The 25,550-nt window shown below is 48.2% G+C and overlaps 1 protein-coding gene across 4 annotated transcripts; it reads left to right on the top strand.

Moving 5' to 3' along the window:
* Positions 1-750: 750 nt before the first annotated feature.
* Positions 751-25,550, top strand: SPARC (secreted protein acidic and cysteine rich). Of its 4 annotated transcripts, none has more exons than XM_008954423.6 (10): positions 751-1,129; positions 11,775-11,844; positions 13,303-13,365; positions 14,753-14,840; positions 16,277-16,398; positions 18,186-18,306; positions 20,377-20,510; positions 21,472-21,620; positions 23,750-23,898; positions 24,387-25,550. In XM_008954423.6, exons 2-10 carry the CDS (start codon positions 11,788-11,790, stop codon positions 24,413-24,415), a joined length of 912 nt encoding a protein of 303 aa, XP_008952671.1. In that variant the 5' UTR covers positions 751-1,129; positions 11,775-11,787; the 3' UTR covers positions 24,416-25,550. The 4 variants fall into 4 exon arrangements, with proteins under 4 accessions (XP_008952671.1, XP_063460332.1, XP_054968787.1 ...); XM_055112812.2 differs by having other exon boundaries at positions 1,066-3,141; XM_063604262.1 differs by having other exon boundaries at positions 927-1,129; positions 23,750-25,550.

The following is a 25,550-nucleotide window of genomic DNA, read 5'->3' as shown; positions in this document are numbered from 1 at the left end:
AGCCTGGGCGACAGAGTGAGTGAGACTCTGTCTCAAAACGAAACAAAACAAACAAAAAAAACCAAACCAGAAACCACAAAACTTTTTGAGGACAAGGACCAGGTATTTATTAATTCTCATACCTCCCAGAGTGTTAGGCACGAAATAAACATTCAACCAAGACCTGTTGCACTGAGCAGTTCATATACAACAGGAGTGACCCAAGTTGAAACGTAGAATCAGCCCTCTCATACCACTTTTTGCCAGGTGATCATAGGCAAGTTACTTAGCATCTATGTTTCCTTATTATTAAAATGGTCATAATTACAATGCCTAAGATAAGGGGTTGCTGTGAAGATTATTAAATCCTCAGTAAACTTTGGCTATTATTATTCCTATGATTATCATCAATATCATCAATTACCTTATCTGTTCAATACTGGTGGCACAGGTCCACCAGCTAGATGTCTAATCCCTTATGTGTCTATCAGTGGTACAAGTGGAGTTTGAGTGGGATTTTTTTTTTTTAAGACCAGTTCCAAATCATCAAGGATGATACCACTAGTAGCAGCTTGTCTTGTCTGTACAGTGGTAAGTCCTGGCCTTGCCTTTGTGGCAAATACAACCCCCTTGAATTGCTTGGCCCTTCTCAGCATTGCCTAATATTAGGGAGGACTCCTGTAAAGCTCACTGGTTAGAAGATCAAGACACCTGGGCCTGGTTCTGCCCCTGGGGGCCATTGGGTAATTCCTTGCAGTCTCCAGGCCTCACTTGCCCTCTGAACAAGAAAGAGGCTGTTCTGGGTCATCCCTCCAGGCCTGTCCAGCCCTGGCACTCTGTGAGTCGGTTTAGGCAGCAGCCCCGGAACAGATGAGGCAGGCAGGGTTCGGACGTTTGGTCAGGACAGCCCACCGCAAAAAGAGGAGGAAAGAAATGAAAGACAGAGACAGCTTTGGCTATGGGAGAAGGAGGAGGCCGGGGGAAGGAGGAGACAGGAGGAGGAGGGACCACGGGGTGGAGGGGAGATAGACCCAGCCCAGAGCTCTGAGTGGTTTCCTGTTGCCTGTCTCTAAACCCCGCCACATTCCCGCAGTCCTTCAGACTGCCCGGAGAGCGCGCCCTGCCTGCCGCCTGCCTGCCTGCCACTGAGGTATGTGTGACCCCCGCCCAGCCTTTCCCTTCTATAGTTGCACCAACCCCGACACCCTCGTTCACGCCGTCAGCTCGTGTGCAAGGGAGGGAAGCTCTGCTGAGGATGCGCCTCTCCTCCCGGCTCCATCACGGCTCCCCTTAAGAGCATGGTCCTCAGTCCTGTCTGCCTGTTGCTTTTCAGAAGGTGGATTCACTGTGTAACTTTGTCTTCCCTTACAGGTTTACAGAAAATAATCTCACTATGTCTTCGGGGGAGCATTTTCTCACTCTCTGTTTCTCTCTGTGTCTGTCTCTGGTTTCAGAGGCTGCCTGCCTGTCCTCTTTGCTCCCTTTGCAAATGTGGCAGCCTCCTCCTTTCCTGGGAATCTGATCCCATCACAGCTGCCGCAGGGACCTGGCCAGCAACCGGAGTCTGTCCTCCAGATCTCGGTCAGGGGTTCTGTTTTCCAAAAGGGACTTTGCACGAACAATCAGTTGATCTCTGAAAGGCAAAGGGGGAGGCTTCACCATTAATCCACACCTCTGGGAAGCCTTCTGTTTTCCTCTAATTCTCCTCACTCCCAAACACCACCTTCCGTCCCCCCAATACACAAATTTCAGCACCATTCTGCCTGAAATGGCACCATCACAACCTCAGTCTTGGGTTAGGTGTTGTTCCTGTCCTGAGTTCCTTGGGATGGTAAACACAGGCAGTAGCCCTTAGTTTATCTAGATCTGAAGAACCCAGACATCAGATATCGTCAACCAAGACATGGGTGTAATGGGAGGTGGAGTGTGCTGGGGGAGATGTTCTCAGAAGGGGGAAAGGGGGAAGGGAAGAGGGAGAGAATTCCAGGGTCCCCTTCCGTAATCCACCCAAGACTGGTGTCCAGCCTGTCAGGGTGTCAGTTCTTCTTCAGACAAATCCACTACCTTTCTTCGCCACCACTGGCTCCGTGAACTGGCTGTCAAGTGGACTTCCTTAGGGAAAGGGACTCCAAGGACTCCAAGGGAAAGGGGGCACTGGGATGAGTTATGTCTTCCAGGATTCCCAGTCTGCCCAAAAGGGAACAGAGAGGCATGCATTTTCCTCAGGAAAGGACAGCATTTTTTTCATTAGAGAAAATGTTTTCTCTAGTAATGCTTTAGAGTTAAATTTCTATACGCCCCAAGTGCTGGTGGTTTAGTGAGAAGCAAAGCAGAAGTAGGACACAGGCTTCGGGCGTGCATTTTATGTGTGATCTTAGGTAAGTGTCTCCCCTGGATTTAGTGCCCCATCTGTAATGAAAGAAGGCTGAAACTGAAGGCTCTTTGGGGTGCTTTGTGTCCTCTAAAATATTCAAAGGAAGATTTCTTAACCAGGTTCTATGGAGTGGTCTTTGAATGGGCCTCAAGCCATCTCAAAGCCCCTAAAAATTGTATGCACTGTGTGTGTGTGTGTGTGTGTGTGTGTGTGTGTGTATGTGTGTGAGAGAGAGAGAGAGGATGAATATGGGTGGTCACAGCTTTCAGCTTTAAGATACTCTCAAATGGATTAGAGGGCATGACGGGATGGAGTGAGGACTGGTAACAAATGTGTATATTTGCTGGAGGATGAAGCCTTTTGAAAAGGGTGTGGTTGAGGAAAGAGAGAGTTAACTCGCAGCTATCAGCTGCCACATCGACAAAGCCTAGAGCAAAGAGGGGGAGGGAGGGGAAGAAGGGGGTTGCCTGGAGAAGGAATCAACTTTTGAAACTTTCTCCAAGTCCCACCCACCAGAAGGCTCTTCTCTGCCTGACTCACTCTCCGAGGAATGCGAGTTGCCACGGTAACCTTTTTTCCAGGGTCTCTGCCTGCTGGCTGGGAGGGGACGCTCGAAACCCTCTAAGAACATCAGTCTCAACGTACCCCACCCCCAAATTCAAGGACTGCAGCAAATTCTAGGCCCTGCCCTTGTGATCTCTCAGGATTCCGGGGAAGCCTTGGGCCGTGATAATCTCCTTGCAAGGGTGTTTGAAGACCTGGGTTTTAGCTCTGGCTGTGCCCTGAAGGTACCATTTGACCTTGAACTAATACTTCTTTCTGGGCCCCATTCCCTCTACAGTTAAAGAACAGTAACAGCAGCCACCTCTAGGGGGTAGATAGTGTGTAGAAGAAATGGGATAATGCGCAGGGAAGCACTTTGCGAATTGTGGCATTCCCTCATAATGCAAAGGGTTTTAGAACTGATGGATTAATGGCATCCAAAGACCTAGTGAAATCATTCTCAGCTTTTTTTTTTTTCCTGGCAGCTCCATCATCTTGGGGTTTGTATAGAACTTCCCTTTACTGGAAGTACTGACAGGAAAAATTTTTTAATCATAATATTGTTTATCTTCATTTTGATTTGGGGACCTTCTTGTGTATTTCCCAAGACTGTTGTGCCCTCTATGTAGGAAAAGCATTGGCCAAGGGTGAAAAAAAAAAAAAAAAAGTGTTCTAACTCACAGTGCCTGACATTGGGAAAGACACTTCCTCTCTTGAGGCTGCAGTTTCCCAAACTGTTAAATAGAGGTTCTAAGCTAGATGATTTCCCAGGCACCCTTCTAACTCTGAAGTCCTGTAAACCTAAATCTCAGATACCGCTTTTATTCAAAGGAATAGCTGGCCTGCATTTTTAACAGCCCCTTACTGTACCCCCAGTTGAAAAGAAAACAAGAAAGGATGGGCTAGGGGATCTTGAGTTGCATAACCATCATGCTGTAATCCTTATCCATCTGTAGAGATTTGTCAACCAACAGTGTGGCTGGGGTTTGCTATTCATGAGAGCAGCTTTCCTTGCTGAAAACAAGCTATAAATAAGAAAGAATGGTGAAGGAAAGGAAAGAGCTGAGGATGTGAGGTAAATAGTAGAATATTTGGCTTTTGAAGTTGTTTATGTGGGTAGATAAATATGCAGAGATAAACAGGGACAGGTACAATCCCATAGGGATGAAGAGTATAAACATCGATTTCATCAACAGGCACCCAGTGGCTCAGCTAAAAATAAGTGCCTCATTACAGGAGCAGACACAGAAAGTCATTCACTCACACACCTCTTCCTGGATGACAATGATTTACAGACAAGTTGCAGGAATATATCTCAATGAATGTGAAAATTCTGACCCTCGCCTATTACAGGCTGAAACAGACAGATGCTAAGTCAGGCTGCATGTAACTTACACAGACATGCCATCAGGTATACAAACACACACCGCCACTTGCAGCCACACATGGATGGATGTGCACAGTCAAACATAATATGGATCATGACAATGAGACAGACGTGTAACCTACATTTATCACCAACCACCTCTATGTCTCAGAGAGACAGAAACTGAGGCTCAGGAAGAGAAAATAACTCACTCGAGGTCACATAGCAAGCTGGCGTCTGAGCCAAACTTCCAGGTGTTTGGAGCCATTTTGATGTTCACCTTGCCTTCCCCCCCAATACCCATTTGTTCAGTTTGGAAACACACTTATGCACACAAGCCCCATGGATACTAAGTGGTGAGCAGCACTTTGTCTCTCCCGTTGGCTGGCCTGCAATGCCTATTGCAGCCCACATGGCTTTGTCATTAGGCCCAAAGGCCCTGCGTGATGTGCCTGTAGGCGGCTGCTCTCTTGCTTCTAGCTGGCTCCCTCCCAAATGTCAGTTTCAAAGGAGAGAAGGGAAAACCAGCCTTGAGCTTTCAGCAACCCTGAGGACCTTGTTTCTACAGCACAGAACCTGATGCCTCCCTCCCTTCCTCCCTCCCTCCCAACCTCAATCCTGAACCCAGGGACAGCTGGGCTGTGCAGGGCCAGGGCCAGCAAGTAGTGACTTGACGGAATTATTTAGAAAAATAGCCTCTCCTCAACTGGCAGCTTAGACAGGAAATCATCTCTGCTCTCACCCATCAAGCTATAGAGCTTTATGTCTGCAAGGAAAACATGAACATAGACAACAATTGTTTTCAGAGCTGGTTTCTTTCAGAAACTTGGTATTAACTTCTCTCATCTGGGGATCACTCTGGGTCATCTTGATGTTAGTCATGGCATTAGGATTTCAGACCTATCAGATAAAAAAAGCAAAGCAAACATCTGGATTTTTTGAACATCTGGAAATTTGGCTCAGACACCAGCTTGCCGTGTGACCTCCAGTGAGGTATTTTCCTTCTCTAAGCCTCAATTTCTCTACCTCTACAATAAGAGGCAGCACACAGAGGTTTCATGTGGCCTGACAACATCACTAATTCATCGGTAGTGGCTGTCAGAAGAACTGTGTTCAGGATTCTGATGACTCTCTAAGCTTTAGGAGAAGAGGTCAAGCGATTGATTAGTAATGTCTGCCACATGTGCAGGAGGGGTAGGTGGAGGCCACGTGTTTGTCACATATGCCACATATTTGCTATCTTTGGGATCTCGGAGGCCTTTCCAGATGCAATAGCCTGAACACTTTGATATTATTTCTCATCCTTTCATTTGTGGTCACCACAATGCAGCAGCGGTGCCCTAGAGGGAGCCAAGGAGGAAGCCTGAAGCTCCACCCCAGCCTCTGCTAGCCACAGTGAAACGTGGCATCTCAGATGTCTTTAAGGAATCTCAGGCTGATTCCGGCCCCAAACTCTGGAGCCACCTCTGAGTTGCCCCAGAAGCTCTCCAGTCCTAAGTTTTAGCTACCACACCTTAAAAGTTTCCTTTAGCGTCTTTCCTTCCAGCAGGAAATAGAAGTGGAAGCAGGGAGTCAAGGGGCAAGTGGAGAGAGGTAAGGCTCTAAAAAGCTTCTGCCCAAGTTGATCCGGAAAATCAGAGCTGAAAAGAACCTAAAGGACCACCTTGCCTAAGGGTTCCATATTGTGTTCCTAGGAGAAAGTACAGATGTTCCAAGGTATCTTAGGGAATGTCCCTGTGTGTAGGACTCCCACTCCTCAGCTCCACTCCACTTTTATCTGCTTTTCTTTTTTGTGGATTTTTTTGAGAGGGAGTTTCACTCTTGTTGCCCAGGCCAGAGTGCAATGGCGCAATCTTGGCTCACTGCAACCTCTGCCTCCTGGGTTCAAGTGACTCTCCTGCCTCAGCCTCCCGAGCAGCTGGGATTATAGGCGCCCGCCACCATGCCCAGCTAATTTTTTGTATTTTTAGTAGAGACAGGGTTTCATCATGTTGCCCAGGCTGGTCTCGAACTGCTGACCTCAGGTGATCTACCCTCCTTGGCCTCCCAAAGTGCTGGGATTACAGGCGTGAGCCATTGCGCCCAGCCTGCTCTTGTTTTTTAATTTCATGCTTATTGATTAACTAGATAATACTCATTCACATGTTTCAATACATGCTAAAAGATTTCAGCTGTTTGAAATATCGGACTCTGCAGAAGACTTCATTGAAATAAAGGATTTTCTGGCTTACATAATTTTGAGCACTGACCTTATACAGACAAGCTGGGGGTGTTAGTTCTGGAGAGCAGAGGAGACTCCCCTGAGTTCGCACAGTGAGCTGGGAGACATGCTGACTTGCTCTCAGCTCTCCTGACTTCCACGTCATGAGGCCACCTCTGAGCTGCTGTGTCTGCTCCCAGGGGTGTGAGCAGGAGTGCCATTGTAGCTGCATGTGGCCACCTCTCTGGCCTGCCTGGCTCGGTCCCCATGTCAGCAGACCCCAGGCTCCTTCCGAGTCCCAACTCCCTGGAGGGCCTGGCTCTTGGCTTCCTTTATTAGCCTCTAGGCTTGTTTTCCTCTCTTTGGGCTTGTTTACCAGCAACATGTGTTTTTGGAGCCTTTGTTTCCAAGCCAAATAGTGAGAGTGAGATGCTTGGCTGGTATCTGCTGCCCAAGTAAGAGGCCAGCCATGGGCCTGGTCTTCGTCACTGTATCCTCTGGAGGCTGGACTTACCCAGACCAACAGGGGCAATATGTCCTTTGTTCCACCCAAACACCCCTTTCTCCCTGGGCTTATAAAGCACTGGAATTTTGCACTGAATTCTTTCGGGGGATGGAGATTCTGGTAACCTCGGACTTTATAAGATGCTCTTCCCAACGACGACATTGCTTACCTCTTTATTTGGATTCTCTTGTGTAAATCACCCATGAGCCTTTAAAGATTGGTATGTTATTGTTTCCATTTTACACATTGGGGAACAAATTGAGGCCCCAAGAGGTAAAGTTGATTTCTAAAGGTCATACAATTGCTAAGTGGTGAACCAGGATTTGAGCCTGTATATTCTGGCTCCAGAGCCTATGAGCTTACCTTTATGCTATACTGCCTCATAGTTTATTATCACTCTGTCTACCATGGTAGCCACTAGCCACATGTGGCTATTTAGATTTAAGTTGATTAAAATAGATAGGCATGGTGGCTCACGCCTATAATCCCACCTCTTTGGGAGGCTGAGGCGGGCTGATGGCTTGAGGTCAGGAGTTCGAGACCAGCCTGGGCAACATAATGAAGCCCCATCTCTACAAAAAAAAGAAAAGAAAAGAAAAGAAAAGAAAAGAAAAATTCACTGGGTGTAGTCACATGTGCCTGTGATCTCAGCTACTCGGGAGGCTGAGGTGGGAGAATCACTTGAGCCCAGGAGGCAGAGGTTGCAGTAAGCTGAGATTGCGCCAACTGCACTCCAGTCTGGGTGACAGAGGGAGACCCTGTCTCAAAAAAAAAAAAAAAAAAAAAAAAAAAGATGTTTTCCACTATTCTCTATTGCAGTATTTCAACAAGGTATGGGTTAAGTAAGATATTTTGGATTGGCCTCAGTCCTTTTGCACAAAATTTTTAAATAAAAAAATTGGTTAAAATGAAATACAATTTAAAACTCAGTTCTTCATTTGCACTGGCAACATTTCAAGCATTCAGCAACCACTTGTAACCAGTAGCTATCACAGTGGACCACGTAGATATAGAATGTGTTCATCATCTTGGGAAGTCCTGTTGGGTTGCATTACTCCATAAGTTCTTTCCACCCAAATAAGATTTAATGATGGCAACTCAGTTTCTTTGCTTCACATCCTAAGTCTATCATTCTGAGACCCACAATCCACGATTCTATGATTCTGAGGTATCCCCCCTGTTCTAACGTTCAGTGGCTTTTTAACGTCCAAGGAGAGCCCAAAGGAGGCCCTTTATGTTTTGAGGGACAAATCTGGGGGCTGGCTGTACTTTTCCATCCTCAGAGTCTTTCCAGAGAGAGAAGTGACCTCAGCTTCAGGTCCTGCTGGCAGCCAAGGACGGGTTTTCAGCAGTCTCCAGAGCAAATAAAGGCAAAAGGAAGGGACTCGATGTACGGAACAGGAGGCAGTGGCGGCTGGGAGGGGGCTAAGACTGTCTGCATTTGATGGCCACCATGCCAAGGGAAATATGCCTTCTCTTCCTCCCCTGGCCCTGGGCATTTTCCTTCCCAGGAACTCAGGCCAGTTCAAGGCCCAACTGAGCCCCATTCAGGTGACCACCTGGGAGCGGGTAGCTGCCAAGGGAAATAGTGTGCAGAGGTAGAGACATACCAGTGGTGGGGTAGGGTTGCACGGGTTCTCACCCTAGCCCTGCCACTCAGTCACTCACTCACTGCTATCAGCCGTTGGCAGTTTTCTCCTTTCCTCTAGGCCTTGGTCTTCTCATCTGTACTGTTGGGCAGAAATATGTGACTTGAGCCCCAAGTGGGGTGCTGGATTATGAAAACACCCTGAAAAATGATAAATGTATGCATCATCACAGACTAAAGAAATACAAAGGAGGGAGTTTTCGTTTAATATTGGTCATTTATATGAAGGGAATTTAAATTTTCACCAGGCACGCTACACCTAGGTTTGATTGGCAAAGGATCACAGCTGTGAGTTCTGAATGCTGGGGTTTGATACTGTGTTCTGACCTTGCTGGGGTGACTGTTATACTCCATTAGCTTTGCAGGATGGACACAGGGCTCTTTGGTCAGTGGTAGTTTAGAGAGCCTCAGAGAGGTATCTCGTGGGGAGGCAGGGAGTATGGCTGTGCATCTGGAATAGTTCAGCCGCTTCCCTTCCCTCCCATCTCATCATCTGGGGGAAAAGCGCTCTTGGACTGGTGGTGTAGCACCAGGTACTGGGCAGGACCCAGATTTTGTGTTTGTTTTCACAGTTTTCTTCCAAAACTTTGAAGGTGTATTCCAAGATTTTGCATTCTGTTCTTAACAGTCTCTCTGCATTTCTCCCCCACTCCCACTTGTCTGAGCGTAATTCCTATTAGGCTCACCCCAACTCCATGAGTGAGAACGCTTGCCTATTTGGAGAGGGCCTGAATTGTTGCATGACTTTGGATAAGTGCTTCCTCCCTCTCAAACTCAGATTCCCCATTAGGACAGTGGGACTAAGAACCCTTCCATGCCTGTCTGCCTACTTCCCAGCATTGTCAGAAGGCTCTAGGAGACAGTGTTATGTGACAGTGCTTTAGAAACTATGAAGCAGCACTATAAGACTTAGAGTTATTTTTCTCTTCTGGCTGCAACAGCAGGCATGGGGGTGGCAGGGAGGGTGAGTGTGCAGCTGGAAAAGGAATTCAGGAAGATGGGGAGGCAGGACAGACGGAAGAGCCGCCCAGCGAAACCTTCCCCTGGTCACAGAGGGAAGCGTGGTTACGCTGCTTATATGAAGGACACAGACTCAGGGAAATGTCTGTCTTCCTGTCTTTCTAATCTGAAGCTTACTACATTTCCAGTCCTAGCTGGGCTATTTCTTCAATAACATGACTTCCCTGTCATTATAGCTCAGACAGGGTGACTTTTTGTTTTGTTTTGTTTTAGCTGCCATTTCACTTTGATCCTTCAACCTCAAACTATCTCAGACAAGTCCTTCCTTGATGTTTTCTTTTCTGTTCCATTTGTCCCAAGCCACACACAGGAGTTATTTAACTTGTGTCTTCCAAAAGGGGAAGCAAGAAGGGAGATTTTTCCACTTAAGCCTGGGGAACAAGTGAACAACTATGTGAGGGGAGGAACATTCCACAAGCTGCCTCAAAAGGGAAGACTAGACTCCCCTGGAAGTTGGGGTCATTGTGAAGCAATACCAAACCCCCAGGTCCTTTACATTTCTGTTAGTTTTATTTCATTCACTCTATACAACAGGGGTGAGGTTTTATGTCTCTTTAAGCCCAAGAAAGGACCATTATGAAGTCGGCTCTTCCTCTGCCTGTTTCTGCTTCCCAAATGCTATAGTGCAAGTGAAGACAAATGATCCCAGAGGACACCATATGTGTCAAGACCAGAATGTGCTTGGGGTGTCTTAAGAGCATTTTAAGGACCGAGGCTGCCACCTCAAAGTTCACCTAGTCTACCCCTTTCAACTGATAGATGGGGGAATCAAGGTCTAGAGAGACCAAAAGACTTGATACTACTGTGGTAGAACAAGACCCCCTGGCATTTAATTTCAAGCTGAGTGTTTTTCTCCATGATGCCAGGTTACTTTCTACCACCATTTGGTCAGTTGAGAAGTCTTGGAAGAAATAAGGGATGATGAGCCTGACAGGGAGGTTTTGGGAGAAGAAAGAGGGAAGACATGGCCACTGTTGCTCCTCATGGAAGGTTATTTGTGGGTAGAGAGAGCAGGTTTGTTCTTTGTGGCTGCAGGGGAGACGGGGTAGACAGATCAGAAAGTTTGAGGGAGGCACATTTAGATCAGTAAAAGAAAGAACTTGCTAAAGTCACTTGAGAATGAAAAGCCATTTAGTTAGTGCAAGAAATGAAATGTCTCCACCACAGAGCCTCTGTTAGGAATAGCATTTTGGTTTTGAATCCTCCGAGGAGATACTGCTCCAACATCCCTTATAGTCATGAGAGTATTAGAGTCTAGAGCTTGGCATTTAGAGAATGAGGCCTTAACAGTTACCAGAACAGAGGTATTTTCTAGATCTCAGCTAACATCCCCTCTGCAACACATGGAAGCATCTGGATGGTTTCCGTACAGGACCTAAAGAAGTGCTGTCTCTTCTGGGTAGATGGAGAAAAATGTGGCCACCCTCAAGTTTCCATGGGTTACATTCCAAGACTATTGTTCTTTGTTTTAGAATGTGGATCTCATTGTCCCAAATTGGCAAGAAGTTCCTGCCTATTAACTTCTCCCATTGCAGAGGGAGTAGGAAGGAGGGGGAGGAGGCGACAGAGGAGGAAGGGGAGAGATTGGGTTTAGGGAAAAAAATAATTTTAGAATATCAGGGACTGAAGGGACCTTGAAGATGATCTGGTTTGGCATTGCCCAAACTTCACTGATTAGCCCATCACCTTAGTTGAATCACTTTGCAAAAACTTTAATAAATGTATTACAAAAGCAGATTTTATATCATTACCATAAATGGAAAAAACTCTGTGTACCTTTGTCATAAATAGAAGGAAACTGTAAAAACAAACACATAAAAAAAACAAAACAACTTTATTCAGTTCCAGCTGGATATAACTTCCTGTGGAAGCTCTGAGCTGGAGGCTTATTCTCTTTTTGTTAAAAAAGGAGATAGATGAGTATAAAGGAGGTGTTTAAGACATCTTGGCACCAAACTGAGACTTTCTTCTCATATAAGCAGAATTGAAAGAATATTAAATGGAACCAACCTCCTCATGTTTTTCACTATCATTTAACTTGTACCATCTAACATTACCTTGCACGTATCAGGAATTCAGAAGGAAATCTCCATAAGGAAGTCTCACCCTCACTGAACTCTCAATCTCTCCTCCCCATAGGGTTCCCAGCACCATGAGGGCCTGGATCTTCTTTCTCCTTTGCCTGGCCGGGAGGGCCTTGGCAGCCCCTGTAAGTACCTAAATATCATGTCTTCTTGTTTTCATTCCTACCGCTAGCACCAGGGGTTCTGAGCCTGCCAGCCCTGGATGCTGAAAGGGAACAGGGACTTCCCCATTTCAAGTTAGTGGTCTTTTTTTTTTTCTTAAGTAAGTAAGCTCAGAAGAAAAACTGGGATGAGGACCACTGGGTGGAGGTATCAGAGAAGAGAGAGTTCCATGTAATGTTAGATAAACTTCTTAGTAGTCAGAGCCTCCCAGCAATGAACTAGGATTGCTTTAGAAGGAAATGACCTCTTTGTCATATGAGGAATTCAAGCAGGCAGGAGACAGGATGTGGGGGATTTCTGGTAGGGGTGGTATTAGAAGAGATTCAAGCTATAGAGAGAGGAATGTGTTGGCTTCTGAAACAGTGAGGGTTGTTTGGTTGTAAGCAACAGTTCAATCTGACTAAATTGGGGGAGGAGGGGAAGATACAGAGGTAGATTATAATATTAAAGGCCTTGGGGAGGACTGGAAAAGGGCAGCTCTAGGCTTTGGGAGTTAAGAACTAATGGACAGTCTCTGAGATGTTGCTGTCTGAATGAATCAACTCCAGCAATTTTCACATCTTGAGAGAATGTGCCAAGAAGGTTTTTATAAATTCAAAAAATGAGAGCCAATCTGGCTGAGCTTGGGTCCTGAGCCAGCTTCTTGGCCAGGTGAGAGTGGGGCCCCTTGATTGACAGACAGTTCCTCGAAGCATTGCATGCAGGGACAGGAGTAGTTATCCACAGCTCATCTGGAAGCCTTCACAAGGAGAGGAGGAAGAAACAGGGCAGGCTAAAAGTGCAATTTCTTTCAACCTGTGATCCCCTCATCCTCTCTTTACTAAGAAGTGGGAGTGATGGCAGACCCTGGCAATCTTGATCAGGCTGGTAGATGGAGGCAAAAGTTTCTCAAAGTTGGCATTAAGTTTTGAAGCAGCTCCAGCCAGCTAAGGGCCTCAAAGTTGTGTGTTTTCTTGCTTCCTCCTACTCCAAGTTGAAATGGCAAGAAAAATTGCCTAATAATACTAATAATAATATCACACTGTGAGGAAGATGATGACATCTGTTAAAATTCACAGTGTCATCCCCTCTGGATGTCAATTTTCCTATCTGTAAAGTGAGAGAATTGGTCTGGATCAGTGATTTTCAGACTTTATAAGAATTCAAAGCAGCAGAAATACTTTTCCAAGCTAAATCTTAGGTAGACACCTAGGATATAAAATATATAAAATGGGAGCTGCTTGAGTGTTCCACGGTGCTCTCATGACTGGCTTCTTCTTTGTTCTGTCCCTCACCATGGCAGTCCATGAGGCACAACTTTGGGGATCTCCAGTAAGCTGCTCTCCAAGCTCCGCTAGCCTGTATCCCAGGCCACAGGCACTTTGGAGGTGAAGCTGGCCTTATTCCTGACCCCTCTGAACGCTACTTTCTCTTTCCAACAGCAGCAAGAAGCCCTGCCTGATGAGACAGAGGTGGTGGAAGAAACTGTGGCAGAGGTGACTGAGGTATGTGGGCAGTGACCACAGCCCCTTAGCCCCTCTCTACCCGTATCTGTGCCCTGAGAAATTAGGGCGGATGCTGTGGGTCTCAATGCTAGAGTGGGGCATTCGTCTCCCTGTACACACATAGCATAGATGCAAACCCTGAGTATATCCCACATCCTGACACACTCCTGAATGCTTCCCAAACCTTCAATGGAACCCTACGTTTGGGGACCAGGACCTTAAAATTTTTGTTTTTTAAGCTATGCAACAGTTGTTCTTCCATGATTACCCACAGTTTTTGCAAATGTAAAACAGAGGAGGCCGGGTGCGGTGGCTCATGCCTGTAATCCCTGTAATCCTTTGGGAGGCCGAGGCAGGCAATTCACGAGGTCAGGAGTTCGAGACCAGTGTGGCCAACATGGTGAAACCCTGTCTCTACTAAAAATACAAAAAATTAGCTGGGCATGGTGGCGGGCGCCTGTAATCCCAGCTACTCAGGAGGCTGAGGTAGGAGAATCGCTTGAACCCGGGAGGTGGAGGTTGCAGTTAGCCAAGATCTCGCCACTGTACTCTACCCTGGGCGACAGCATGAGACTCCATCTCAAAAACAAACAAACAAACAAACAAACAAACAAGCACACACACACACACACACACAGAGGAAAGGGGAGATGCTTGGGTGTGGCTGGCAGGGGTGGAGGCTTGACACCCTCTTGTGAACATAGGTCTCAGTCAATTTAGAAAGTTTACTTTGCCAAGGTTAAGGATGTGCCTGTGACACAGCCTCAGGAAGTTCTGAGACATGTGTCCAAGGTGGTCGGGAGTACAGTTTTCTTTCATACATTTTAGGGAGACACGAGACTTCAATCAACATGTCTAAATTGTGCATTGGTTGAGTTCGCTAAGGCAAGACAACTTGAGAAGTGAGGGCTTCCAGGTTAGAAGTAGATAAGAGACAAATGATTGCATTCCTTTGAGTCCTTGATCAGCCTTCCCCTGAATACACAATTTAATCTGGCTCAGTGAATCTGCATTTTTACATAAACAATAGGAGAGAGGAAGCAATCAGATAAGCGTTTGTCTCAGGTGAGCCTCAGAGCGATGACTGCATAGAATAGGAGGCAGGTTTGTCCTATGCAGTTCTCAGCTTGACTTTTCCCCTTAGCTTAGTGATTTTGGGGTCCAAGGTATATTTTCCTTTCACACTCGCTTTCCCTAACACCCCTGGTGACCTCTAAGGCAGCTCAACAGAATCCCAGGCATACTGCAAAACACAGCAGGCCTATAGATTAAATCTGGATTCCCAACCCTGCGTTTGTGCTTTCTGTGACCTGGAACCCTTCAGCTACCCTTATGGGTCTGGGATGGGAGTGGGACCATTTCACCCATTCTTCTCCCTCAATTCCAGGTATCTGTGGGAGCTAATCCTGTCCAGGTGGAAGTAGGAGAATTTGATGATGGTGCAGAGGAAACCGAAGAGGAGGTGGTGGCGGAAAGTATGTCCCTTCCCTGTAACTTGGCACATCCAAGCTGCCCTTGGCTGCCTGGGCCTGGGGCACGAGGACAGCCTACATGAGGCTCCTTCCAGCAGAAATGCAGGGTGGGGTCCTCAGTGGGCTATGGAGGAAACACGGCTTTGACTTAACAACTGGGAAACTGTGGCACTCAGTCCCCTGGGATCCGGGCAAGATCGGTTTCCAGGCCATCCATGTGTGTGGTAGGAAGGAGAGTTCTCCAGCTGGAAATGGGCTTCTCCCCTCATAGCTCTTTGCTCTGAGTCCAAAGCTGAGTTTCCCTGTCCCACGGAGGTCGCTGATCACATCTGGTCACCGAAATCCCCCATTGCTTCTGTATCAGCCCGTGCCCCACAGAGGAGTAGAACTGAGAGAAGAGATCAGGAACTTGCACACTCATAAGCTCATTCTATTTCACACAGTCCAAGGAAACGAGGTCCTGAGGAAATGCAACCTGACATGATCCATACCATGCTATCCATGCGTTAGTGCCCTGGGAGAGAAATGACCTAGGGGCTCTGGCTCCAGCCCTTGGTGCAGGGCATTTGTACCCAAGGGGTTAAGAGCAAGGACTTTGGAAGCGGTCCAACCAAGCTTTGAACCTAGGCTTCTCCACGCCAGCTTGCTTAGCATCTCGGAGCCTCAGTTTCTCATCTCTCATATGGGGCTGATGAAGATGGCAGACCCTTGTCCCAGGGCTGCCGGGAAGTTTTGAGACAAGCTGAGTAGGCATCCGCTAAAGGATTATTAAAACACCCAAAATAAAGCATTGCGAGGAAAAGGCCACATTAAGCTCTCATCCTGAGGGGATAGCTAATGGTATTTGATCTAGCTGGGCACAGGGTTTCTGTTGAACAGAGGGACGTCTACTGAGTCATGTTCCTTCCCGCCTCCACGCCCACCTCATCCGGTGTTTACTGGGCTCTATTGTCCAGCATGGACCTTGAGGCTCTTCTCCCTTTTCCTTTACTGCCACTTAAGTCTGTTTTGTTGGGCCTCACAGCTCCCTGGCTCAGTGTCAACAGCTGACTTTCTAAGCCATTCTAGAAAGCTTATTCTGGAATCCAGAAATGCCCCACTGTGATTGTTCAATGGAGACCCAGGAACACAATGGTTGCTTCAATCTTCAGGAAAGCCATATGGTATCTAGTGTTTCTGGGTCCCAGACTGAGCCTCCAGCCCCCCAGAAGTGCCTGACCTCTATCTCAAGCTAAACCTCTAATCCCCAGGCTGAACCAGCTGCTGCCCTAAATGTTGACTGCGAGGCTCAGTGCAAGAGCAGGCAGGACTCAGGGCTGTCCAAAGCCCAGAGTGGGGGCCACAGTCAAGGACTGTCAGCCCTGAGATCTGTCCAGGTAGGATGGGGGTGGATGTGCTAGTCCAGGTGATGCTAACTCCCTTGTCTTTCTGCCCTACAGATCCCTGCCAGAACCACCACTGCAAACACGGCAAGGTGTGCGAGCTGGATGAGAACAACACCCCCATGTGCGTGTGCCAGGACCCCACCAGCTGCCCAGCCCCCATTGGCGAGTTTGAGAAGGTGAGGGCTGAGAGACAGGGGCAGGGGGAAGGGATTGGGCACTTCGGAATACAGGATGTCTGCTCAGGAAACTGTTGGCTTGGTGGTTCTATGGGGCAGTGCCAGTCTCAGAAGTCCCCTTGCTAGACCTAGTCCCAGCAGGAAAGAGGGGACGAGTCAGAGTGCTCTGCCTGGCACTGGATCTTTTCAGCAACCAGCAAGACTTTAAACAGCATCATCAGGTTCCAAGCCCTGTGCCAGACTCTCAGAGCTAAGAGTATAACAGCATCAGCAAAGAATCAGGTCCAAAAATATGGGTTCTGGGGCCAAACTGAAGGTTGACTTCAAACCTCATCTCCATCACTTATTAGCTGTGAGATTTCAGCTAAGTTGCCGAACCTTTTCAGGTCTCAGTTTTCTCACATCCAGAGAGAGGATAAAAATAGTCCTTAACTCATAGAACTGTTGTGGAGATGTGTCAGAAATGTTTGGTACATAACAAGTATCCAATAAATGCTACTTAATTTTAAATTATCTCTCAAATATGTCCCTTCTCTCCAATAGGATCCATCCATCCGTCCAAGTAAATATTTTTTGAGTGCCTGCTCCTGCCCACCATCATGCTAGTGGCAGTCTAGCTCATGGCAGCAAATCTGGGGCCAGCACTATTCCTACAGCCTCCCATCTGGCTTCTCCATCTTCAGTTTCTCCGGAGACTACATAGCCTCTGGGCTCCACATTTTAATATCACTGTTAACATTTTCCTCCTCCTCACCCCTCCCCACTCCCAATGCCCAGTCACCAGTGCCCATCAGTTCTCCCTCTGCAGTGACATATAAGCTATACTAAGTAAGTACGGACAGGATGTTCAACACAGGCTCCCCTCCTCCTAACACAGCTACTTACAGCCACTGCATGTCCAGCCCTCAACATCTCTGCTTGGCCACCCCTATGTTCAGAGATCGACTAGGACTCCATTGGCTCAGCATACAGTTGTACTCACAGCTAAGGTTTAGTACAGCGACATATTCAGGATATACAGCTGGATCGTAAGGGAAAAAGACACTAGCAGAGTCTGGAGGAATCAGCGTGGAGACTGACTTACTCCCACGCGGGGTCATCAGAGTGCATTCTTACCCCAGCTACAAAGATGCAGCCACATGTGAGTGATGTTTCTGTCCAGGGAAGCTCATTAGAGACTCAGCACCCCAAGTTTTAATTGGAGGCTGGTCACATAGGTACCCTTTGCCTAGCATGCACCAGAATTTCACACTTCCAGAAGGAAAGCAGATGTTCAGCATAAACCAGATTGTTGGTACAAACAGTCCAGGCATAGTGAGCCACTCTTATCAGTCAGGGAAAGATTTACAACAGTGCAGGGAACTGTTTCCCAGCTAAGTTCCCAGACACCAGCCACAGGCTGACCTTACAAGCAGGCCTTTCTAAGGATAACAATTCCAGGCCTGCTATGTTAACTCTTCTTTGAACACTCTTGTTTCTCTCCCATTCCTGTCTTTAACTTTCTCTTCAAATATCTTCCAGGATTTTTTCCCCTATATCTCAGAACTGACTCAGTCATGCCTCTGCTCAGAGACCATCGATGGCTCTCAGCCTGGGCTGAGCATTGACCTGGGAACCCAAAAAGTGGATTTGTGGCCCAGCCCTATCACTAACTCACTATATGACCTCAGGCTAATGACATTCCTTGCTTAACCCTCAGTGTCCCCATCTCTGAAATGGACAAGGATAGTGGTATCAGCGAAGGGCTTTGGGAATGAAGGAGGGGGTACTCTGTGCTTTGCCAACAGGTGTGCAGCAATGACAACAAGACCTTCGACTCTTCCTGCCACTTCTTTGCCACAAAGTGCACCCTGGAGGGCACCAAGAAGGGCCACAAGCTCCACCTGGACTACATCGGGCCTTGCAAATGTGAGTGTCCTTGGGCCCTTCCACACTCCTGTCTTGGGGAGAGAGCTCTGAGCTGGCACTGATGCTGGCTCTGCCACCCCCATGCTGGGTGATCTTGGGCAAATCTCTCTCCCTTTCTGAGTCTCAGCATCCCCATTTATAAAATGAGGTAATTGTCCATGAGTCGGCTCCTCTCAACTCTGAGTTCAGGGCACTTTCTGGGGAAGGACTGAGCGATTATGGAAGGTCAACATCAGGGAAGATTTCTGGAGTCTCTCACTAGCATCTGAGACAACTGCATTTCATTTCTCTAATGAGGAAGAATTTCTTCTCTCAGGCTAAGTTGAATCTTTCTTGCTTCAACACTGTAAAGCAAAAATGATGTTTGACCTGGGCCTACAAAATATTTTGAAAATATCTGAATTTGAATGCTTTAAAATAAGGGCATGCCTGTCGGTTTGCTTTGGGCCCTGTTACTTGGTACTGTCATATCTTCACTCTTTTACTCCATTACATTCCTATCTGCCCTCCGAAGAGAGAGGATAAGCACCCTCTTCCAGAAACCTGGGAGTCAGTTGTCTGGGGAGGGATGCCAGGGTGTGGTCTGATCTTTGGTTAGTGACCCCAGCTGCAAACTCAGTGGGGCCAAGTGCCTTGTTCAGTATCCTCCCTATCATGGGAGACCCCCAAGACCACACCTGCTCCCCCTCCAAGGCAACATCCACACTGTGGGTCTTGTGTATTCTGGCACCCGATGGCAATGAGGAGAGCCACTCACCTACCTCAGGTGTACAGGGTGCAGAAAAGTATGTAGGGGGTGAGAAACAAAGTTCTCCTCGTGGGACCCCGGGTATGAAATTGAGAAGGTACAGAGTAGAAAAGGAGGGTTGGGGGAAGAAGCATGGGTAGGAAGTCCCTGGGCAGCGAGACTAGAGAGCCTGTCTTAAGGAGTCTTTATGAAGTGGCTTTGCTTTCCCTGAGGCATGTTGCCCACTCACTTCAACTCCTAAGGTTTTTATCACCAGATATTCTCTCCCAGACCCCAGCTGATGACGAAGGTAGCCTCACAGAGGGGACTTTCCCTGGTTCAATGATGAGGGAAGAACAGACCCCTAAGCCCCCAGGTGACCACACTGCCCTGGATGCTGGATGAGGCTCTGACAATGTGGCCTTGAGCAAGTCCCTGCTCTCCATGCTGACCTCTAATAAGTCCAGTACAAAGTGTGAACTTGGGTCAGCCGCGGTGGTTCACGCCTGTAATCCCAGCACTTTGGGAGGCTGAGTAGGGAGGATCACTTGAGCTCAGGAGTTCGAGACCAGTCTGGGCAACGTGGCAAAACCTTGTCTCTGGAAAATATACAAAAATTAGCTGGGTATGGTGGCACGTGCCTGTAGTCCCAGCTACTCAGGAGGCTGAGGAGGGAGGATTGGTTGAGTCCAGGAGGCTGAGGCTGCAGTGAGCCGTGATTGTGCCACTGCACTCCAGCCTGGGAAACAGAGTGAGACCCAGTCTAAAAAAAAAAAAAAAAGAAGAAAAAAAAGAAAAAAGAAAAGGAAAAGAAAAGTGTGGACTTGGATGAAATCTTCAGGTCTGACATTTGGGATTCTAAGTTCCAAAGACCAGGTTGGAATCATTTCTAAGAAGGTTCTGGTGGTTACACATTCCTGAGTCCTCTACTCCCCACTCCCTGCCAAGCTGGGCCTGTGGATAGATGTGATCCCTCAGCCTCCCAGCTTCAAACACCTGCCAATGGTTGACGTGAACAACATGGGCTCAGTCTCAGCTAGGATCACACCCAAAGCCCAGCACCCAGTAAGGTGCAGGAGCCATCAGGAGCCATCCATTTCCCTGAGCAGAGCAGATTAGGCTGAGGAAAGCAGCAGCCATGCCTTTGCACAATGCATTTCTAGGGCATTCTTCCCACACATAATCTCCTCTGCTCATTGTCCTGTGAAGAAACTGTGGCCTGGAGAGGTTGAGCCACTGTGCCAAGGCCACCAATGCAGGTGGTATGTGTGTGGGGGGGCCCTGGGGTGGGGAGCATGGCCCAGGCAGGGTCTGTGCTGACCGCCCTTGTGTTTGGAACCTAGACATCCCCCCTTGCCTGGACTCTGAGCTGACCGAATTCCCCCTGCGCATGCGGGACTGGCTCAAGAACGTCCTGGTCACCCTGTATGAGAGGGATGAGGACAACAACCTTCTGACTGAGAAGCAGAAGCTGCGGGTAAGTGGTGTCTCTGGCCTTGCTGGACCCATGCTGGTGAAGATCCATAGGAAGGCCCATTCCTAGAACTGGGCCCCCAACTGCAGGGCGGCATCCTGCTCCGGAGCGTGCATTTACCCCTGAGCACCAGGACACGTACTTCTCTTCCTGCCTTTGGAGGCTGTGGTGCACATTAACATCTTAGAGGCTCTGAGAAGTCCTGCAGCAGAGACCTGCTCCCTTTGCTTAACCTAACGTTAAACAAAAGAGACACAAACAGCCCTATTCCTTTTTCCTTTGGAGTCTGTGGATCTTAAGCTTTAACAAGCATATTACCTACCCCAAGAAGCTGATAAAATGCAGATTCCTTGGCCCCATCTCAGGCCACTGAAACAGTGTCTCTAGAAAGCAAGGCCCAGGAAGCTGCATTCTAAATACTCCCCAGGTGATTTATGTTTATTTTATTTTTTTGAGGCAAAGTCTCACTCTGTTGCCAGGCTGGAGTGCAGTGGTGCGATCTCGGTTCACTGCAACCTCCACCTCCTGGGTTCAAGTGATTCCCCTGCCTCAGCCTCCTGAGTAGCTGGGACTGCAGGCATGCTTCCACGCCTGGCTAATTTTTGTATTTTTAGTAGAGATGGAGTTTCACTGTGTTGGCCAGGCTGGTCTCAAAACTCCTGGCCTCAGGTGATCTGCCTGCCTCAGCCTCCCAAAGCGCTGGGATTACAGGCGTGAGAGTGTGCCCGGCCTTCTCCAGGTGATTTTGATGTGGGTAGCTATATGGAGAATTCTTTGAGGTCATCCCAGGCTTCTATTTTTGTGAATGAGATGCTGGTACCCATCTATGACACCTCCTTCCCCTCGCTGTGAGCTTTGGTCTGGCTAGTCTCTGCCTGCTCTGGCCTTCTGGCAGGGGTGGGAGGGCCCGACTGGTCCAGACAATCTCCATGGACCTCTTGTCACACAGTCTCTACTCCCTCAGGTGAAGAAGATCCATGAGAATGAGAAGCGCCTGGAGGCAGGAGACCACCCCGTGGAGCTGCTGGCCCGGGACTTCGAGAAGAACTACAACATGTACATCTTTCCTGTACACTGGCAGTTCGGCCAGCTGGACCAGCACCCCATTGATGGGTAAGACCCCAGACCCTAGAGTGAACAGAGCTCAAGGCTGGCAGTGCAGTAGCTATGGCCAGAAAGCCTCTCAGCAGCCTATACTGCTCCAAGCCCCGGCATCCACAGTTTGCCTGGGGATTGGAGCAGAAGGATGAGGCATCTGGAGAAAAGATGTGGACCTGGGAGAAAGAAACCAATAAGACACTCTCATGCTGAGGTGAAAGTCAGTAGGAGCTCAAAATAGCTCCATAATCCTGCAAGTACTAGGCGTGGATATCTGGATAATGAAGGAGTGTGAATTAAGAAGGAGTACCAGGCTCCAAGGGGTAGCAGGGGACAAGGTTGGGTCAGCCACACACCTCCTGTCCTTCAGCAGAACATCCAGGGGCAGAGCAGCCACCTGGCACTGTCTAAGCCCCCTCCTAAGGCCCAGCCCCAATAGGGCCCAACTGACCCTGGAAGTTATCCAAAAAAGCCTGTCTACTTTGCAGGCCCCCAGTTTGAGGGCTCTTGTCCCTTGTCCAAACGAGTTATGAGACCCTGTGCAACTGCACTGCCGAACAGGCAGGCAGCTGGCCAGTTAGCAAATGGTTATGGAGTGTGCATTTTGTGCCCTGCACTATTCTAGGCAGGGGATTGAACAGCAGTCAGAGCTGGCATGGTCCTTGCCCTCATGGACTCATACTCTGTTCATAACCCCGTCACTACCTTCTGAACTTCTCTTGTGGTGATGAAATGAGAGCCCCTGCTCAGCCTCAGATGGAGCAAGCTACACCTGCACCTTCCCAGAGTGGTTTTTTCTTCGTCCTTGGGTTGTGGAAGCAGAGCATCACACAGAGGGGAAAGGAAGGGCTGCCCTACTCACATACCCAGGGAACCTCCTCTCTAGGATGTTCACCCCTCGCTCTTTGTCCAGCCTGTGTGCCTGGAGTCTGCCAACCCTGCCAGTGATCCTGAGGGCTGGGGTCTCCTGAGCTCTGGGAATCTCCCGGCCACTTCTCTCCCAGGCTCTTGCCATGGCTGGGATCCAACTGAGTCACTCATTATGGCAGGGAGGGGAAAAGTCAAAGGGGAACATCTGGAGCTCAGGCAAAGCAATTTGATCCCACTGCAACAGAGGGCCTGGAGGGAGGCTTTCAGATGGGGTGCAAGAACAGCACATCTGGGAAAGGGGTCCAGCTTGGGCAAGGGGACCCGCTTCCTCCTCCTCCCATCCCAGGGCTGTAGGTGACCTTGCCTGCATCCCTGCCCCTCCCTGGGCCTCAGTTTTCCACCAGTACAATGAAGGGGAGGAGAATGTTCCTATCAGTTCAAACATTGTGTGATTTCTTTGGTGAGCTGGGTGGGGCTGGGAGGTCTGGAGGTTAAGAAGACAACTGGAGTCACATTGTTCCCTGGAGATCCTTTGTGGGGAGAGTGTTTTAGGGACAAGTAGTTGGGGGCTCTGGGGAACAAAGAAAAAAATTATACACATGCTCTGGAGTCTAAGGCCAGCAGGGAGAATAGGGAGGGAGAACAGTGGGAGAGACATCCAAAGGGCCTCCCTCTCAGACAGTACAGGATACACAAGCAAAGCTCTATGAAGATGGTTAGAGCTCCCGTTGACCCTCACTGCCAATCCCAGTCCCTTTCCAGATTCCTCCCCAGAAGGCAGCACTGTCACCAGATTGGTGTGTCATTTTTAGACCCTTTACTAGGCATTTATAGATGTATAAATGTGTGTCCATAGACAATATACAGTGCTGTGTCATGCTAGATTTTGATCTACCCATAGCAGAAGTGCTGAATTTTGATTTTAAGTTTCTGTGTCCCCAGTTCTCAGCCAATTAGGAAACAATCAAATACACCAAACAGACCTTTGTTTTTGAGCCCTTGAAACCTTAGAGCTGGAAGGGCCGTTAGTAATTATGGCCAACTCCTCCTCTTTGCTGGAAGGAAACTGAGGTTCCGAATGGGGCACTGCTGTTCTCTGAGTCTCAGAGCAGTCAGTGGCAGAGCTAGGGGTAGACCTGGGATTCTGGCTTTTTGTCCTGCTTTAAATATCCTTTCCTCCATGCTCTGGGGCAGGCTAACTCCCCAGTTGCCTCCCAAGGCTGGGTGTGGAGCTTTTCCATGCCTCAGGCCCTCCCCTGCCTCCTTCCCTGCAGGTACCTCTCCCACACCGAGCTGGCTCCACTGCGTGCTCCCCTCATCCCCATGGAGCATTGCACCACCCGCTTTTTCGAGACCTGTGACCTGGACAATGACAAGTACATCGCCCTGGATGAGTGGGCCGGCTGCTTTGGCATCAAGCAGAGTGAGTGTCTGAACAAAGAAGCAAGGGGCATGGGCAGAAACACTGCTCCCAGGGTGCTGGGTTGTCATCCCGCCACTCTCCGCTCTCTTGGTCTGTCTGTTGTCTGTCCTCTCTGCCTGTCTCTGCTCTCTCTGCCTATTTGACTCCTGTCTCTTGGGCGTCTTCCTGATCCTTCTCTGTCCATCCAACTGTCCCTCTCTCTTTCCCTTCCTCAAGCGTTAGCACTCACTCTGTGCTAAACACTATTTTGGGAACTGGCAGGCACACAGAGAGGAAACAGGAAGTGTAACTTGGCAGCGTGTGTAAGAGACAGGGACAGGCCAGAGACAGAGAGAGCGAGATTCCTCCGACACTGACTTCCTGGGTGACCTTGGATGGCCACCTAGACCCCTGCCCCTGGGGATGGGTGGGAGTCCCCTGACTCCTTGGGAAGTGCGTCATCATCGACACAGCCTTATTTTTAACCGTGCTCTTTTCTTGCTTTGCAGAGGATATCGACAAGGATCTTGTGATCTAAATCCACTCCTTCCGCAGTACCGGATTCTCTCTTTAACCCTCCCCTTCGTGTTTCCCCCAATGTTTAAAATGTTTGGATGGTTTGTTGTTCTGCCTGGGGACAAGGTGCTAACATAGATTTAAGTGAATACATTAACGGTGCTAAAAATGAAAATTCTAACCCAAGACATGACATTCTTAGCTGTAACTTAACTATTAAGGCCTTTTCCACACGCATTAATAGTCCCATTTTTCTCTTGCCATTTGTAGCTTTGCCCATTGTCTTAGTGGCACATGGGTGGACACGGATCTGCTGGGCTCTGCCTTAAACACACATTGCAGCTTCAACTTTTCTCTTTAGTGTTCTGTTTGAAACTAACACTCACCGAGTCAGACTTTGTGTTCATTTCATTTCAGGGTCTTGGCTGCCTGTGGGCTTCCCCAGGTGGCCTGGAGGTGGGCAAAGGGAAGTAACAGACACACGATGTTGTCAAGGATGGTTTTGGGACTAGAGGCTCAGTGGTGGGAGAGATCCCTGCAGAACCCACCAACCAGAACGTGGTTTGCCTGAGGCTGTAACTGAGAGAAAGATTCTGGGGCTGTGTTATGAAAATATAGACATTCTCACATAAGCCCGGTTCATCACCATTTCCTCCTTTACCTTTCAGTGCAGTTTCTTTTCACATTAGGCTGTTGGTTCAAACTTTTGGGAGCACGGACTGTCAGTTCTCTGGGAAGTGGTCAGCGCATCCTGCAGGGCTTCTCCTCCTCTGTCTTTTGGAGAACCAGGGCTCTTCTCAGGGGCTCTAGGGACTGCCAGGCTGTTTCAGCCAGGAAGGCCAAAATCAAGAGTGAGATGTAGAAAGTTGTAAAATAGAAAAAGTGGAGTTGGTGAATCGGTTGTTCTTTCCTCACATTTGGATGACTGTCATAAGGTTTTTAGCATGTTCCTCCTTTTCTTCACCCTCCCTTTTTTTCTTCTATTAATCAAGAGAAACTTCAAAGTTAATGGGATGGTCGGATCTCACAGGCTGAGAACTCGTTCACCTCCAAGCATTTCATGAAAAAGCTGCTTCTTATTAATCATACAAACTCTCACTATGATGTGAAGAGTTTCACAAATCTTTCAAAATAAAAAGTAATGACTTAGAAACTGC

Source organism: Pan paniscus, chromosome 4 (assembly GCF_029289425.2).
Source record: "Pan paniscus chromosome 4, NHGRI_mPanPan1-v2.0_pri, whole genome shotgun sequence".
Lineage (NCBI taxonomy): Eukaryota > Metazoa > Chordata > Mammalia > Primates > Hominidae > Pan > Pan paniscus.
This window is presented reverse-complemented; position numbering and strand designations above follow the sequence as displayed.

Excerpts from the sequence above, each read along its gene's own strand:
- SPARC (XM_063604262.1), top strand. The coding sequence starts at position 11,788 with ATGAGGGCCTGGATCTTCTTTCTCCTTTGCCTGGCCGGGAGGGCCTTG. Across the intron at positions 14,841-16,276 it reads AGAGGAGGTGGTGGCGGAAA|ATCCCTGCCAGAACCACCAC; the intron begins GTATGTCCCTTC and ends TCTGCCCTACAG. Across the intron at positions 21,621-23,749 it reads GACCAGCACCCCATTGATGG|GTACCTCTCCCACACCGAGC; the intron begins GTAAGACCCCAG and ends CCTTCCCTGCAG.